This window comes from Neolamprologus brichardi, chromosome 9, assembly GCF_056152115.1.
Source record: "Neolamprologus brichardi isolate AB-2024 chromosome 9, ASM5615211v1, whole genome shotgun sequence".
In the NCBI taxonomy this organism is placed as follows: Eukaryota; Metazoa; Chordata; class Actinopteri; order Cichliformes; family Cichlidae; genus Neolamprologus; species Neolamprologus brichardi.
In genome coordinates, this window is record NC_142112.1 from 29,611,124 (window position 1) to 29,627,642 (window position 16,519).

At 40.1% G+C, this 16,519-nt stretch overlaps 2 protein-coding genes across 6 annotated transcripts; one reads left to right on the forward strand and one right to left on the reverse strand.

Annotated features, from left to right (window-relative positions):
- Nucleotides 1–326: 326 nt before the first annotated feature.
- Nucleotides 327–9,805, reverse strand: LOC118453388 (ATP-dependent zinc metalloprotease YME1L1-like). Of its 2 annotated transcripts, none has more exons than XM_087846274.1 (18): nucleotides 9,524–9,805; nucleotides 8,817–8,936; nucleotides 6,930–7,098; nucleotides 6,731–6,832; nucleotides 6,004–6,113; nucleotides 5,037–5,187; nucleotides 4,818–4,901; nucleotides 4,222–4,395; nucleotides 3,942–4,094; nucleotides 3,723–3,855; nucleotides 3,572–3,634; nucleotides 3,209–3,321; nucleotides 2,865–3,020; nucleotides 2,584–2,735; nucleotides 2,366–2,492; nucleotides 1,799–1,872; nucleotides 1,216–1,302; nucleotides 327–1,112 (listed from the first exon to the last, which is right to left on the reverse strand). In XM_087846274.1, exons 1-18 carry the CDS (start codon nucleotides 9,557–9,559, stop codon nucleotides 942–944), a joined length of 2,175 nt encoding a protein of 724 aa, XP_087702400.1. In that variant the 5' UTR covers nucleotides 9,560–9,805; the 3' UTR covers nucleotides 327–941. The 2 variants fall into 2 exon arrangements, with proteins under 2 accessions (XP_087702400.1, XP_087702399.1); XM_087846273.1 differs by having other exon boundaries at nucleotides 4,794–4,901.
- On the forward strand, nucleotides 9,539–16,234 carry mastl (microtubule associated serine/threonine kinase-like). Of its 4 annotated transcripts, none has more exons than XM_035911342.2 (14): nucleotides 9,539–9,792; nucleotides 10,267–10,444; nucleotides 10,530–10,667; nucleotides 10,749–10,888; nucleotides 10,980–11,068; nucleotides 11,159–11,265; nucleotides 11,371–11,530; nucleotides 11,897–12,045; nucleotides 12,184–13,254; nucleotides 13,600–13,741; nucleotides 13,867–13,887; nucleotides 14,830–14,943; nucleotides 15,055–15,156; nucleotides 15,504–16,234. In XM_035911342.2, the coding sequence occupies exons 2-14, from the start codon at nucleotides 10,274–10,276 to the stop codon at nucleotides 15,659–15,661; spliced, it is 2,562 nt and encodes an 853-aa protein (XP_035767235.1). In that variant the 5' UTR covers nucleotides 9,539–9,792; nucleotides 10,267–10,273; the 3' UTR covers nucleotides 15,662–16,234. The 4 variants fall into 4 exon arrangements, with proteins under 4 accessions (XP_035767235.1, XP_087702397.1, XP_035767236.1 ...); XM_087846271.1 differs by lacking the exon at nucleotides 9,539–9,792 and adding an exon at nucleotides 9,816–10,016 and having other exon boundaries at nucleotides 10,116–10,444; XM_035911343.2 differs by lacking the exons at nucleotides 9,539–9,792; nucleotides 13,867–13,887 and adding an exon at nucleotides 9,816–10,016 and having other exon boundaries at nucleotides 10,116–10,444.
- Nucleotides 16,235–16,519: the final 285 nt, after the last annotated feature.

Consider the following 16,519-nt stretch of genomic DNA (forward strand, 5'->3'; position numbering starts at 1 on the left):
GAAGTTCCCATCAGTTCTTTGGAGTACTTTACAGTCTTTCAGCTGATTGGTTTAGTATTCTAGCTCTTACGAATAGTTTGATTGAGGTTAATTTCCACTGTTTTCAGCTATGACAGATAACAGTGGAAAAAGCTTCAATAAACTCTGCTACCTGAATTATATTGAATTCTAAGCAATGTAGAGACATATATTAGATGTTATTTGTTGTATATATATTAATAATTAAGGCCTTTTTATCAGTTTTATAAGGTGATGATGTGTTAATGCTACAACTTGTTTTAAGAACCACACATAAAAAAAACAAACCCCAAAAGAAGAATCAGGGCTGATTTGTAAGAGGAATCTTTATTTGAGCTTTATGAAGGCTTTAATCTAAAGACACAAACAAGCACCAATGCATTTCTTTTACAAGCTTACAGTATATACACAACTTCTCATTTATCAGCTACAGCTGGTCTTACCTTTGGGCACTTTAATAAATAAGAACAAAGGAAAATAGATATGCATATGGTAAAGTTCAACAATGAACAGCAGTAGCACCCGTGCCTGGTCATAGCCAAAAGGTACTTTCCAGCTTAAGGTACTTTAAGGTCCCATTGTGTTCACTGGTTAGTACAAATATGTGAGAAAAATTCATATGAGACGAAATATGACCTTGGTGCATAAACCACTGCTGAGGTTTTGTTTTTCTCTCCCTGTGAGAGCTGAGAACAAAAAAAAAAAAAAGCCCTGAATGAAACCATCTTTGTGACTTTTTGGGGAGAACAAATAGTTATTTTCACACAGTTAAACTGAGATGATTTAAAAATCACTGAAGGAAGGTAAATGATGATGATTGTTTCAGTGTCATCTTCACATTGACAATAAAAGGGATACAAACAAAACAAGGCCTCCCAAAGGCCTGTGCTTGATTGCACAGTTGTGCATATATATGTATGAGTCTACAATGCCTGCTGCTGTTGCTGAGGTCTATAGTGGTCCAGTGATTTGCCCTCCAGCACCATCTGGATCTCTTTGGCGTCCAGAGTTTCATATGTTAGGAGGGCATCAGCCAGCTTCTTGTGCTCCTTACTGTAAGTCTTGAGGATATCCTTAGCACGTTCATATGAGTCCTAAATAAAAGAGTAAAAAAACATTTACAGAAAGAAAAAAAAAAACATTTTGAATAGAAAAAAATTATAATTATTATTTTTAAATGACACATATTTTGCTCACCTTTAGTAAAGCTCTGACTTCCTGCTCAATGGCTGCTTGGGTTTCGGGGCTTTGCTTTGAAATGTCTCCATAGGTCATGACACCGAGCTGTAACAAACACATAACCAAGATGAATGAACAATGGATCTTCTCATGCATCGACCACTTGTAGCTAGTGATTACTGTAAAGCAGGTTACAAAGGGCTTTTCACTGAGCTGTGTGTAATTACACCGAATGACACACTAATGTTAGAGGACTGCAGTTTTTAGGTCCACTCCCCTCTTCTTCTTCTTTTATTACAGATTTGTATTAACTTCAAGATTAATTCATTCAATACAGTAGCTGTAGATGTGCTACTGTGTTTGCTTTTAATATAACAAAGTTTGGCTGACATAAATTGACTGAGGACAATTGTTGTGTATGGCTTCATAACTTGTATCTTACTGTAAATAAAGACGTACGTCTGCAGCAGTATGTACAGTTAAAGCCCAGATCAGCACTGCTAAGTCCTTAAATACTGATTGGAACAAAAAACAGACAACAAAACAGACAAACAAAAAAAACCCCACAGGGATCATCTGGCACACAAGTCTAAATTCTCACCTTGTCACTCATGCCGAATCTGGTCACCATCAATTTTGCGATTTTGGTTGCACCATCAAAGTCGCTGGAGGCACCTGAAATGGTTAACAATGTTTTTTGTCATCTTCCAAACAATCAGAGCATAAGACTAGAGACTAGTAATTTATAAAAACTTCTTCAAACCACACAAATTTATTTTCTTATGTTGATAAAAGCACACAAATAAGTGTATTTATACTTGGAAAAAATAAAATCCCAGGGTGTTAAATGGTAAATGGCCTGTATTTGTATAGCGCTTTACTTAATCCCCATGGACCCCAAAGCGCTTTACACTACATTTAGTCATCCAACCATTCACACACACATTCACACACTGGTAATGGCAAGCTACATTGTAGCCACAGCTGCCCTGGGGTGCACTGACAGAGGCGAGGCTGCAGGACACTGGTGCCACCGGGCCCTCTGACCAAAAATCAGGTGATAACCTGATAAACCTTTAAATGTTATAATCATAAAATACTATTCATAGCTCAAGCATTTTATATTTATGAATCATGTCCCACCAATCAGTCCCTCTGTGTCTCGTACCTGTGGTGATGTTATCGTTCCCAAAGATGAGCTCCTCTGCTACTCGGCCGCCCATGCTGACGTCCATCTGAGCCAGCAGCTGGGCTCGTGTCTCGCTCCAGCGGTCATTCTCTGGAAGCATCGACACCTAAAACACGGCATGCTTTATTAAAAAAAAAACAAACAAACAATCCCAGCAGAAATACGTACAATATTGCAAAACTGTAACAAAAGCTCACATGGCCCAGAGTTGGTCCTCGAGGCATGATAGTAGCCTTATTGATGGGCATTGCATCTTTGGTGTAATAGGCAACAATGGCATGGCCGGACTCGTGGTATGCGGTAATGGTCTTATTCTTCTTGTCAATTTCAACACTCCGCCTCTCAGGGCCTGAAATGTGAAATGGAAACATAAAGAAATAATCATGATGGTGTTCCTGTCTCCTCACTTAATAATGTACAGGTGATCAGTGTAATGTGAAATGTAGTGCTGTGGGCTGCACCGTGATCACTCATTTACCCATGAGGATCTTGTCCTTAGCGAACTCCAGGTCCTTCATTGTGACCATCTCTTTCCCGTCCACTGCTGCCTTCAGGGCTGCCTGGTTGACCAGGTTCTCGAGCTCTGCCCCCGAGAAGCCCACTGTGCCTCGGGCAATAATCTCTGCATCAACAGCTGGGAAAAAAACCAACAGTGTTTGTAAAGGTGATCAAAGACAATGGTGTCATTTAGAGAAACACAAACACAGGTTTCTTCTCAGGCTTAGCTCCAGCAGAGAAGGATAATAGGAGAAAAAAAGGATGAGATCAAAAGGTAGTTAGAGATATCCTTAATGTTGTTGAATACTTTATACCCAGACCTACCTGGGTCTACTTTGATCTTGGAGAGGTACCAGTTGAGAATCTCTGTGCGGCCTTTCACATCAGGGCGAGGGACCGTCACCTGCATGTCAAACCTTCCTGGTCGAACCAGAGCGCTAAAGAGTGATGCAAAGCAGCAATAATTAGTACATAGAAGTTTACGTTTAAAACTATCGCAAAACGACACTCAAAATGTCTTACTAATATCTGTAAAATGAACGTGTTTCATCAGAAGCTGCATAACTGCACAATAACTACCTCTGATAGTAAATGCTAAAAAATGGTTTAATTTTACTGTCACTTTACAAAAAACTTAACATGTTTATGGCATACATAAAAAGCACTTCATCCTAAATGTTTACATACTTATCCAACGCTTCAGCAAAGTTTGTAGCACCAACAACAATGACTCCTTCATTTGGTTTAAATCTGTAAAAGAGCAAAACAAAACATTGGCAACTGTAAATTTAAGGTATCTACACCACTTATCACACTATTCAGTTTAACTAACACTGACCCATCCATTTCAGCCAGCAGCTGGTTGATGGTTTGTCTGGAGTAAGGATGCATAGGGGACTCTATTCTCTTTCCACCAACGCTGTCCAGCTCATCAATGAAGATGACACAGGGAGCATTGGCTTTTGCCTCTTCTGCAAAACACAAAAATAGAGGTTATATTTGTTTTTAAAATACAATTTTAAGTGTAACTAAACTTTCTCACATCCAATAAACTTACTGAAAAGGTTCCTGATTCGGCTCGCACCAACGCCCACGAACATCTCATCAAACTCCGACCCGGAGGCGTAGTAAAAAGGAACATCGGCCTCTCCGGCCACGGCTCGTGCCAACAGAGTCTTTCCTGTGCCTGGGGGACCAACGAGCAGGATCCCTGAGGAGACCCAAACAGAAACACATAAGAAAAAACCCCAAAAAAACCAAAAAACCCACCCTATTCAATTCACTGAATTTTCTTAATGATCAGAAAAAGTGATGAAAAGAATTAGCAGCATCAATACCTTTTGGCAGCTTTCCACCCAAAACGGTAAATTTCTGTGGGTTTTTCAGAAACTCAACAACATCTTGCAGTTCGCTCTTTGCCTCCTCCACTCCTTTGACATGCTCAAATGTCACATTCTTCATCTGGATGGGGTCGACTGCAGAGTCAAGACCGGATGTGGTGCGGAACCTCACTATGAGATCCCCAAAATAATCAGTTCAATAAATACATATTTTCAATGTCTGACAGTAACAGCTGCTTCCTGCAACACACATTTATTTTCTACCAGTTATTCATAAAGCACGAACACAGTAATTAAATAAAAGAATAGTTTGTATAGATATTTATATGTTAAAGCACAGTATCATGCACCAAAATAATCTGTCAAACCCTACATGCGCACTAGATTATTGTAATAAATACATAAATATATATATATGAATATTTAAGCTGAAAATTTGGTGAACATTAAGTGAAACACTCCTTTTCTAATGCTTTTGCACCATTGGAAGGTGTAAATCAGCAGGCAGTGTGCATATAGGATTATGATTTAATTTGAAAGCTTAAGAAAGAATGAAGACTGAAACAAACCAGCATCAGAAAAGGGGCCTTTACCGGAGAGAAACGGGGTTCTTGAGAGGCCATAAATACCAATGAGGAGGAGTACCAAGAGGATCAACCTGGTTCTCCTCAGTGAGTCTGTAAAACATAACAGACAAAAAAACAAAACAAAAAAAACAAATCAGCCAATCTTCATCTTTGTACTCAGCTCAGCACTGCCACCAACTGTTATAATGAAAAACAGGTAACTGTGTCTTTGTCTGGACCACATGCCTTGTGTTCTCCGAGTAAAAGCTTGAGACCTCATGAACCCCTCAGTGAAACCCGTCTTGAAAGCCTCCTGCTGGTTTTCTGGAAGGTTTTTTTGTTGTATCACTTGGTCCAAAGACTGTGCCTCGACTCCTTTTTCTTTCAAGAGCAATCCCTGAGAAGGAAAAAAGTAGACATGGTAAATCTGCTTTCCCCCTCATTTAAATGTGTGCTTCAAATAGCAACTCAAAATCTGCAATGACTTGGTCAAGTTGTCGACAGAGCTAAAGGGTCAAAGTACTGTAAATCCCGGACTACAGAGCGCACCTGATTAAAAGCCGCATGCTCTAATTTTAGAAAGAAAATCAATTTTGTACTTGTACAGGCCGCACCGGATTTTAAGCCGTATGCGTTTCACTTGTAATATGAGATATTTACACAGAAATATTACACGTGAGGATTTTTAACATTTAATTTAATCCGTAAGGTAACATAAACATGGTAACATAAACGTTATGGTACTAAAATACATACTGCAAATGCTTTTTTTCCTCGAACAGCGCCTGTAACACGGCTACCTTTAAGTATACGTGCGTATCAGTAACACACAAATTACGTTGCTTATGTTTTTTTACGGAACAGTGCACAAACAACATTACAACGTCTCTTAACAACCGGTAAAAATAAATACCGTATATATACTACTTATCAATTTTATTGGTCTACTGTTACCAGGCAAAATATTTTTGGCCGCATGAAAGAAAATATGCATTAGCCGCACGTCAGTAAAAGCCACAGTGTTCACAGTGTGGGAAAAAAATAGCGGCTTATGACCCGAAAACTACGGTATGTTGTTCATTCTAACTGCATATCTAACTGTGCAGTGTCCGAGAAATAATGCTTATTCAGTAAATACTGAATTTATGTTGGATTAACCAACAGTCTGTATTCAGAACAGTGCAACAGATACATCAGTCGTGTGGTGGCATACCTTCATGAAGCCTGGAGTGTAGGCTTCAGATTCCACGGGACCGTCATAACCAGACTCCGCCCGTCTGGTCCTTGATCGAAGTGTCTTGAACCCGCGACTTTGGACCCGTACTACACAGACAGAAAACATGTGATTATATGTCAAGTATCTTTAACCTTTTTCAGACATAGGGTATATAACATTTCTGGCTTCTTCAGTCTGTTAAAATGACAGCTGTTTATCATAAGTAAGTCTAGCTGTGCTCTAATCACATGTAACTACACTTTTGAAAATGTAATCATTGCCAGTGTTGTTGCAAAACAGCATAGTTTTTGTGTGCTGCACGGTATTGCTGTTTATATAGGGCCCCCCCAGGTGGCTGTGATTTAGCTCAGGCCCTGCTGTGAAGACCAACTCATAACAAACAGAACCTGTTTGTTGTAAAGTGAAACTGAGTGTTAAGGACAGTGAAAGCCATCCAGTGGAGCCATTGATAGCCCCAAATTGCTTTTTCCGTCTTACTGCTATTGAAGGCCTAAACCAAGACTGCTTTTTGAGAGCTAAGCAATGTAACGAAGAGCATATACAGAACATATGTATCGGACCTGTATAAATTGTAAGATTGTGTTTTGACTTTTCACTCAGGCATGAGGCCAAAAAAGCTCAGGTGCCTTCAGATAAATGGAAAGGAGTGCATGCCTGAAAGGGGCTTTAATGCCACTAAGTTTGTATAACGTCAGCTTCTTACCAGGCAAAAACTGTAGTTCTGAGCAAGCTTGTCTTAGTGGGCTGTGGTATTGTCTGTGGAATAACTGTGAGCTGAAAAGCCCTAAATTCCTGTGTGAGAACCCTGTGAGACAAATCGTACAAAAAGAGAAAAAAATCTCAAGGTCTGTTTCACATTAAAACATCTGGTTAAATAAATAAAGCTCGACTGAGCTGCTCACCGTGCTTGTTGTGAAAGAAGCTGTCTGCAGAAACGTGGCTCGTTCTCCATATCGAAGGAACAGCGGGAGGCTCTTCTGGCCCCGGTGTAGGCAGTAACCTGCTGATGAGCTCATCCAGCTGACTCGCCCTGAGCTCGGACAGACCCAGATCCTTCAGACTCACACTGGGCTATAAGTGAAGGACAGCAAAGGTAGGTCATCTACAACTCTAAGGTAGGGCTGGGCCATATCATACTGTTCACGGTATAATATATAATACCGATATAACGTTAGGCAATAATAAGAAAATGAAATATCGTGATAGAATATGGGTAAAACGCGCGTGCGCAGTGCCTTTGTTTTCATATTATATTATCATATTATATCGTGATAAATATCTTTGGCCATATTGCCCTGCCCTACTCTATGGAGCAACTGATCGCCTAAAAGTAAGTAAGTACATAAGTAAAGATGACACAGAAAAATAAATAAAAATGAGAAATAGTCGCAATAAAAATGCAATAGCCTCCAGTCTTCAATCTCACCTGAGGAACAACCAACAAATTCTGAGCCTAGGATCTCAGACTGTGAGCAAGAGCGTGTTTAAGAAGAAGTTTAGATAAACAGAATATAACTTGGCCATTTAGTGCTCTTTATTCTAAAATAAACTGGGAACAAATGTAAGGAGTATAAAACAGGAGTAATACAAGCTTGCTTACTAGGATATATCAGCATTTTGTATCAGCTGGAGTCATGACATTTTCTCAAGTTCATCTGAGAAAACTATACCTTACAATTTAGAAATACTCCTTAAATTGAAAAAACAAAACAAAACAGGTACGTCAAAGTAGATGTTGCGTGTGAGTCAAAGCCCAGAGAGGAATCAAATATAACACCAAGATTATGAAGACTGGACTTAGCAGATAAGCAACACAATGAACTATAATCACAGCCTCTGTGTTTTTGGAACACATAACAAAGTAATTACTGGAGATCCAGTAACTTATCCGGATAAACATTCAGTTAGGTTGGACAATCTATCCAGCTGATAAGGCTTGAAATTCAGCTGTATATGCATTTTACTGGCATGAAAATGATGAAGATTTTCCGAAAAAAACAAATCTAATAATGCCAGCTAAAGGCATTATTGGCAATAATGGAGCCAGGATTAAGCCTTGCAGCTCACAGGTTAGAGAAACAGTGTTAAAGGAGAATATATTCAACCTAACAGAGAAAGCCCAGTCAGATAAATATGAGGAAAACCTGTCTAATGCAGAGCCAGAGAAGAGTCCCAAACAGGTAAAATCTCTAACGAGGATGATGAGGGTTTTCTTTTTCCCATTTTGGTAACCAAGTCTTTTAGTGTTATTGTCTTCATAGAAACAGGGAGACTTTTCATGGAAAGTCCACTGCCCTTTTCAAACATCGATTGACAAGCAGACCACTTTGACACTTTATCAGAGCATGTTGATGTAGAGGATCACTCTTATTATGATTCATAAAATTATTGAAAAAAGAAGATCAAGCCTCTTTCACGTCCTCATTAGAAGAGTGGAGAAATCCTTTAAAATTTTCTCTATGGACAGTCAGACCCGTGGTCTTCCTTAGTCGCTCGTTGCAAAATATGCAATGACCTATTTTCTGAGGAGTAACCTGATCCATAAGGACAAGGCAATGATCGTTAAAACAGTGAACAAAGAGATATATCCTTTACTTAGACACATTACTATGGTACAGTATAATATAGTGTGCGGCCATTAAAAGTAGTGAAGATTCAATAAAGTTTACTCATAAACATACTTCCATAAAGTCGCCATCAACAGATCTGTGGTTTACCTTAGATAGTCCACTGCAACAAAACATGTACTATGTCACCTTCAGCTACTATCCTGAGGAGATGGATCTCACCTCTCTCAGAAATGCACTGTGCTCTGGATTGAAGTCTTTGTGAAGAGCCTGGATTGAAGCTGTGGCTGAATTCTTCAGAGAGTGGAGGGCATTGATGAGCTGGCTGAGAGGCACTATCATCTGGGAAGACACAAGAACAGCAGTAGCTTAAAACACTCTCATAGCACCTCACATTTTCTGCATGTACATTTAGTGTTATTGTCTTCATAGACATTCTACTTGTTTTTTGTTTTTAAATGAGACTTCCAGGCGGAGACAGCGTGGTCAGGACTGTTATGTCAGTGTTATTCTGCACGTAGAGCGATTTGGCCCACATACGGCAGACGTATGGGAGTTATGCAACCTCTACTCTTTGAATGTTTTTTTTCAAATACTTTGCTTAAATTAACCTAGATTTTCCTTCACGTATCTCTGGGTAAAGCCACGACCGAAACCTCACGTATCACGCTCGTCTCCTCACCGACACAGGGTGACAGCGTGACGTAGCACGGGCTTATTCTAGAGTAATCGTTATGTTCTTGCTAACACTAAGCGAGCTAAAGGGAAAAAAGGGGGTGAAATAAGCAACAGGCAGCAGAGCTACATGTCGATATAACTCCCATAACAGTCCTAAAATAAACACTAACTTACAACTAAAGACTAAATTCACTCCGAGAAAAACACACATGAGCTAGCCAAGTCAATAAGCCGCTATCTAGTCGGCTTACCTGCTGTGGCTGAAATGACGAAGACAGCGAAAACATTTTTGCCAATGGATGCTACAAAAACGGACGTTGGAGGGCTGGTTTGTAAGGACAGACCCTCTATATAACCCAAATGAATGCGTCCTCCCGAAAGGGGCGTCCTTTTGGTTTTCCTTGTTACACAACTTTCAACAGTTACACAACTTTTTTTTTCAGCTAATAACGCCAAATGGATCCCCCGGCATCTGAGGTCAAACGGACTACAAAATGACGTAAAGAAGAACTACTACCGGGTGATGCTTGCATCATTGCGATTGTTTCCTTGAACTCACTAAAATTAATTTATAATGCGTAGAAATGACAAAAGAAATCTTCACTTGCATCAGATGGCTTACAGTAAAAAAGCGTAGCAGTTATTATTCATTTTTCTATTTAATTTTCACGTTTTTCTCATTTTGGTCTGTTCGTGAGTGCCTGATCAAAATTTAAAAACAGTTTCCAAAATAATGGATTTCTGGTAAATAATTGTTTTAATTGTAATTAGACGGCCAAAATTAACTAGCGTCTAATTACAGTACACAGGTTGTTCAAGTACAGGTTGTTCTTTTTCACGTAGGCGCTTTCTTGGACAACTAAGTGGGGTCCCCGTGAAAGATCTGCGGAATTCAAAATTTCAAAACAAACCAGAGAATCCGTTCTTTTGCAAGTGCGTGTTGTTTACTTCGAGCTGGCTGGCTTACACAGACGTAACCCTCATTTTAAAGCAGTTAAATAATGGATGCAGAGGAAGAGCACCGCTCGTGTGCCGGCGTGAAATCTGTAGATCATCACCCTAAACCGCCGTCTATCAACGATTTCGTCGTGCTGAAGCCCATCAGCCGCGGGGCTTTTGGCAAGGTCTACCTTGCACGGAAGAACTGCAACGCACGCTTATATGCCATTAAGGTTAGTGGGTTTTTAACCTGTGCTTATTCTAAATCATTAAACGGAGATCTAGCTTACTTAAATGCACATTTCTTCTGCCTCATAGGTGATGAAGAAAGCCGATATGGTGGATAAAAACATGACAAACCAGCTGAAGGCAGAGCGAGATGCCCTCGCTTTGAGCAAAAGTCCCTTCGTGGTTCACCTGTTTTACTCCCTTCAGACAGCCACCAAGATCTATCTGGTAACGCCCAGAGATGAAAAAATAGACTCGCGTTAAACATGTTAATGACCCCGTTTATTAAGTCATTGTTTATGCTTACAGGTAATGGAATACCTCATTGGTGGAGATGTCAAATCTCTCCTTCATATCTATGGCTATTTTGACCAGGATATGGCTGTAAAATACATCTCAGAGGTCGCACTGGCTTTAGACTATCTCCATCGTCATGGTATAATTCACAGGTACTTTTACAGTGTATGCAAATCTTGCACTTTCATTCAATTTGATCGACGTTTATATGCATTTTTGAACTGTAACAATTTTTTTTTCCAGAGATCTGAAGCCAGACAACATGCTCATATCCAACGAAGGCCACATTAAACTAACAGATTTTGGCCTTTCTAAAGTCAAGCTGGACAGAGGTTTGACTTCCCAGCAGCTTTTGCACATTGTAACCATCACCTTTAGAAATATTATTAATAGTTCCTTTACCTCTGTGCTTTCTATATTAGAGCTGAGTCTTATGGATATCCTCACTACCCCATCTTTGGCTAAACCCAAGAAGGATTATTCCCGCACGCCAGGCCAAGTCCTCTCTTTAATCAGCTCCCTTGGATTTGTAAGTAAATTCAAATCACTTCACATGCAGGAAAACAATCAGATGTGTTGTTTTGTGTGTGTGTGTTACATAATTCCTCTTTTTCCTTTATTCTGTTAAACACAGAATACACCAGCAGCAGAAGGCAAGCGTCACTGCAGCGCTACTGTGGTGTCCAGTCCCATGTCGTGCGGCAAAATAAAACCAAGGAATAAATCTCTTGATTCTCCTGTAATGAAGAAAATAGATCGCCTGTCTTCACCTGCTCGCTACCCTTGGAAACTGAGTATGTCATCAAGGACATTTTATTTTGGGGGGTTGATTTATTTATTTTCTTTTTGCCTACATTATGTTAGAAATTTTACTAAAAAGGGGAAATAATAAGGGTTCCTGTTAAATACATGCTTTAAAGTTGGTAACAAAATGGTTATCAATATAGCATGAAGTTACAACATGAAAGCATATGATGCAGATTTTTAAGTGATAGGTCATTATTAGCTGATGCTGTCAGGCTGTAGTAGACAGCCAAGAGCTATCCTCTTGGCATTTTGTCATTCTTTGTTCATGTGGAAAGACGAGATATGCTGACAATGAAAATGTATGCTAATTGCGCCTTTTGTTCAGTTTTTTTCTTCTAAATTTTATCTGATAGGACCGAAGAGCAACGTGTTTAGTCCTCATAATTTGACAAAAAATCTGACTCCCACATTGATGAAGACCAGGAGCAGGTTTCAGACGATGAGTGCAGGCAGCACTACTGACACTGACGGTGGCACCAGTCCACTGTGGGAGTGTGAGGAGGTAAGTGGATTTTCTTAATTCTTATTTTTATCCATGTGTAATTAAAGACCAATAAAGTTTTTTGGCTTGGAGTTTTCCTGTTCATAAAGTGTCTCACTCACATTTCATTGCATATTGTGACTTTTTTTTTTTCTTCAGAAAGAGAATGAACACATGAATGACCAGAACGGGAGAGGGCGATCTGAGTTGAAGGTGCCCAAAGAGGACAGTCCGCCCACAAAACGGGACACTTTTTGCTTTTCTGATAAGGCCTCTTGCAGTCAATCAAAAAAGTCAAATGAAGCTCATCTTGTAGAAAATAAATGCCATACGAACAACCAGGAGTCTGTCTCCACAGCTCAGGAGAATGTTTGTCAATTAGCAGTTCCCTCATCTGTGAAGAGAACATTTTCAGATTTACAAAGAAGTCCAGAGACACCAGAGATCCGAGCCAAAAAGAGAAACACAGACTACAAGAGGTTCTATGAGATTCCTGTGGAGACTGAGAGGTTTCACACTGGCTTGACTGGAACATTTTCCACCATCAAAATAGGCGACTTCATGGTCTCCACTGAGGGGATCGGGGCAACTGAAGAGCGGGTGCCCAAGCGCTCCAGTCCCGTTGCTGTAGCCAAAAGTCTGTTTTATGAACTGGAAGAGCCGGTGGAGGATGTATTTGAAGGTGGAGCCAAAGACCTGTCACATACGAGTTTCACGTCACCACTTCCTGGGACAAGTGACATTTGTAGGAACCTGAGCATGGACTCTGACGGGTCTATGCACGAAATGTCTTTCACTATAGACAGCCATCCATCCCTCCAGCCAACTGAGCCTGTCAAACACAGGAATTCATTATCACCAGAGGAGGACAAAGAAAGTAAAGACTCCTTCTATACTGCATCACTACCAAAAACTCCTGTGGCCACTGTTGAAACACCTAAACTTGGTCATTTTCTGGAGAGAGATGAATCTCGCTGTTTCTTTGCGAACCGACTTCCCGAGCTCGCTTGCAGTGATGCGGAGTCCCCTTTATTCCTCAAGCCGCGAAATGTCGTAGCCTTCCGTAGTTATTGTAGCTCCATTAATCGGTCCAACGTGTCCGGGGTGTCCCGACTTAGCATGGGATCTGTGGAAGCTATGGACGTGTCCACAACGGCTTCTTGTAACGTCGCATCTGGAGCTGCAACACCAGTGCAGAAGAGACCCAGCTCCAGTGGTTCTCTCTATCAGGTAGGCACGGAAGGGCAAGGAATACAGCAGTCTGCATAGCCCCAGAAACGCAAGCTGACGCTCTCATTGTTAAGTCAGTATTTTTATTTTGTTGCTCTACTAGAGTAATTTTGCTTGTCTCACAATTTTTTTTAATCTTATCAACTTCCTGTCCTCTGACTTTAAGTTGACTTTCTTCTAATTGGTTGCCCCTCTTTAACTGAAGTTCGAAGATCTTCTACATAACTGACAATGACAACCACTTTAATAAAGTTTGGCAGTCACAGGTTATATTTATGATTCAATAAAAGGCAGTTCTATAGGATTATGTACATATTAATGAAATGAATGCTTTTGTTTCCTCAGACTCCTCAGCCCATGTCGACCTCTCATACCCCTTACAGGACTCCAAAGAGTGTCCGAAGGGGAGCACTGCCTGTTGAGGGAGTACCAATTTTAGGAACCCCTGACTATTTGGCTCCAGAGCTTCTTCTGGGAAAACCACATGGTAAGAGAGAGAAATCTTCGAAAGTTCTGTAACGATGACAAAGCCAAAGTCAGTCAGTCTCAGTCTTGTTTTAACTGAATAGTTTGCTTGACATTGTAGCTCTTGTGACAGGCACTCTCTTTTAGTTTCAGGAAGTGGTCAGTGTGGTAAGTTTTTAACGTTAATGTTTCTTTGTAAGCGAGCTTGCATGTTCCCCGGCCTGCTAATACGCTGTAGGAAATGAGCGGATTCCTGCCCCGTTTCCCTTTCCCCGCTGTTTCTGCCCTTTGGATCGGTGAACAAACTGTGGGCCTAATTAAAGGGGAAAGGGAAGGTGGTTCAAGTGTGTGATTCTAAAGGTTAAAGCATTGGGTCTTTCAAGTTTCTTTTAACACCATTGTGCCAGCAGGGGAATCGGATTAGCTGTGGCTGATGTGCTTTTAATTTGGCAAAAAAAAGATTTTCTTCTTTTTGTTCTTATAAATCTATAGAATTTGTCAATTCTGACACACTGTCAATGCACAGTGGCACTGGCATCACACAAAATGTCATCTAATAATAACCTATTGATCTGCCATGCTGTTATTAATTCAGATGTTAACACATTGAGGGCAGTGTCGCCTGTCAGTTGCACAATGCAATTTTGTAGCTTGATCGCTGCTATTTGACTTCTGTGACATGAATTTATTCATCTATTGTCTTATTCGCTCAATAGTAGAGACCTATAACTGTAATCATGGTTTTAAGTCTGTGCAGCTATCGAGAACTAAAAAATAAGCCTTGAGAAGCACAACGTTTGTAGGCTTGTAAGGACAAATCTCAGGCACCCTGTTTGTTTTACCCTCAACGAACTCTGCTTGTTTGAATTGACATCAAATTTTATAACAAACGAATCCTAATGATTTGTTTTTAGGTTTTTGTATGTGAGAATGAAAGAATGTTTTCTTCTCCAGTATCTAACGTAGTCCCTGCTTTTGCCACTGCGGTACAGTTAGTGTGCACTCTAACAGAAATCACAGGGAAAAGTGAGGCGTTTGAGGCCCACGGCGGTACAAAAATGTGACTATTCCTTCTTCTTTTGTTGTTGTTGTCGTCGTCTACCTGGGCAGACTTCATGGTGGATTGGTGGGCGCTTGGTGTGTGTCTTTTCGAGTTCCTCACAGGTGTGCCGCCATTCAATGACGAGACGCCCCAGCTGGTCTTCCAGAATATTCTGAACAGGGGTGGGTTTGCTCTTCTCTTCCAACCCTCAACCACAAAACCATCTAAAATATGTAACTCATTAAGCTTCTTCTCGATTACCAACACGCCTACGTTACTATCAACTATTGTAGATATACCCTGGCCTGAGGGGGAGGAGGAGTTATCTGTAGACTCCAGGAATGCCATTGAAATCCTGCTGACCATGGACATGACAAAGCGCGCTGGCTTAAAAGGTAGAGACCACCTTTCAAAATAAAAGACCAAAAGAGAAAGAAACAACTGGCTTTATAAATAACTATCCCATGAAGTGAAAATTTCAACAGTATTTGTCATCCAAACAGAAATAAACACATCAATAAAAACACAAATTATTATATTTTTTATGAATAAATAAGGAAAAATGTAATGTAAATACAGAAAATTCACCCCATTTTAGAACAGATTAACTTAACATAAAATACTTATACTGACTTTAGAAGTTGGAAGTTAATTTGAGCATGTGTTCTCAAAAACAAAAGAAGAAGAAGAAATAGGTTGTTGTGTGTTTCGCTGTTTGTCATTTGCCTATATGTTCCATTAGAACTGAAGTGCCACCCCCTGTTTCACGGCCTGGACTGGGACAACCTGCAGAACCAGCCGATGCCTTTCATACCTCAACCAGACGACGAAACCGACACCTCTTACTTTGATGCGAGAAACAATGCTCAGCACATTGCCGTGTCCGGCTTCAGTCTATAGAAGTTGTTCTCTCGCTCGAATGTATGATGTGAGAGTGATTTTTTTTTAAACACTTCAGACCATTACCGTGGATTTCTGCAAGTAAATGCGAGGTGAAGATGTGGATTAGGGTGGCTTTTCCGTTCATTGTTGTAATATTGTTTTTAAAGAAAACATTTTACATTTGTGCAATCAAAAAGGGCCACTTAGCTACAAGAAATATCTTTTTAATGTTAGCACTACTGCGTTGCATTACTCTACTAGCAAGGCACCCCTTTATCTGCTGCTTGATTTTGTTGTGATGAGGATGTTAAAGTTAATATGCTCCATTTTCTGCTGTACTGGTACAAATGTCATGTTTCAGTGTTGAAGAAAAACATATTCATAAATAATGTCTTATATACTGTATGTCAATTTAGTGTAGCGTTGTTTCAAGACAAGACTGTTACTTTATCCCAGCAGGACTTATTTTACGTAATGTTTCTAATTTTGATTGTTGTATCCGCTCAGTTTTCCACACTACTGGTTAATTCTTGCTACATGCACAATTTTATCTTAACTCTGAGGAAAAAAGAAAAAAGAAATAAAACCTGTTTGTAACAAGATGTGTGCTTTGAGTATTTTTGCAGAATTTTAGTTGGGGAAAAATCTCAGCTGTACACTTCTTAAAGAAATTAAATGTGAAGGGAATACCAGGAGATGAGCAGTTACACAAGGTGGGCTGGCCCAGGCCATAAAATGGTATAAACCCAGTAACAGGACTGGTATCTGCTGCTTTTCGTGAGGTGGTCTGCCACCCTACTGCTCATCTACATGTACACTCAGAACTAAAAGATCTGTCACTTGCACCCTGTTCTCTTCACAGATGAGAGCAGGGTC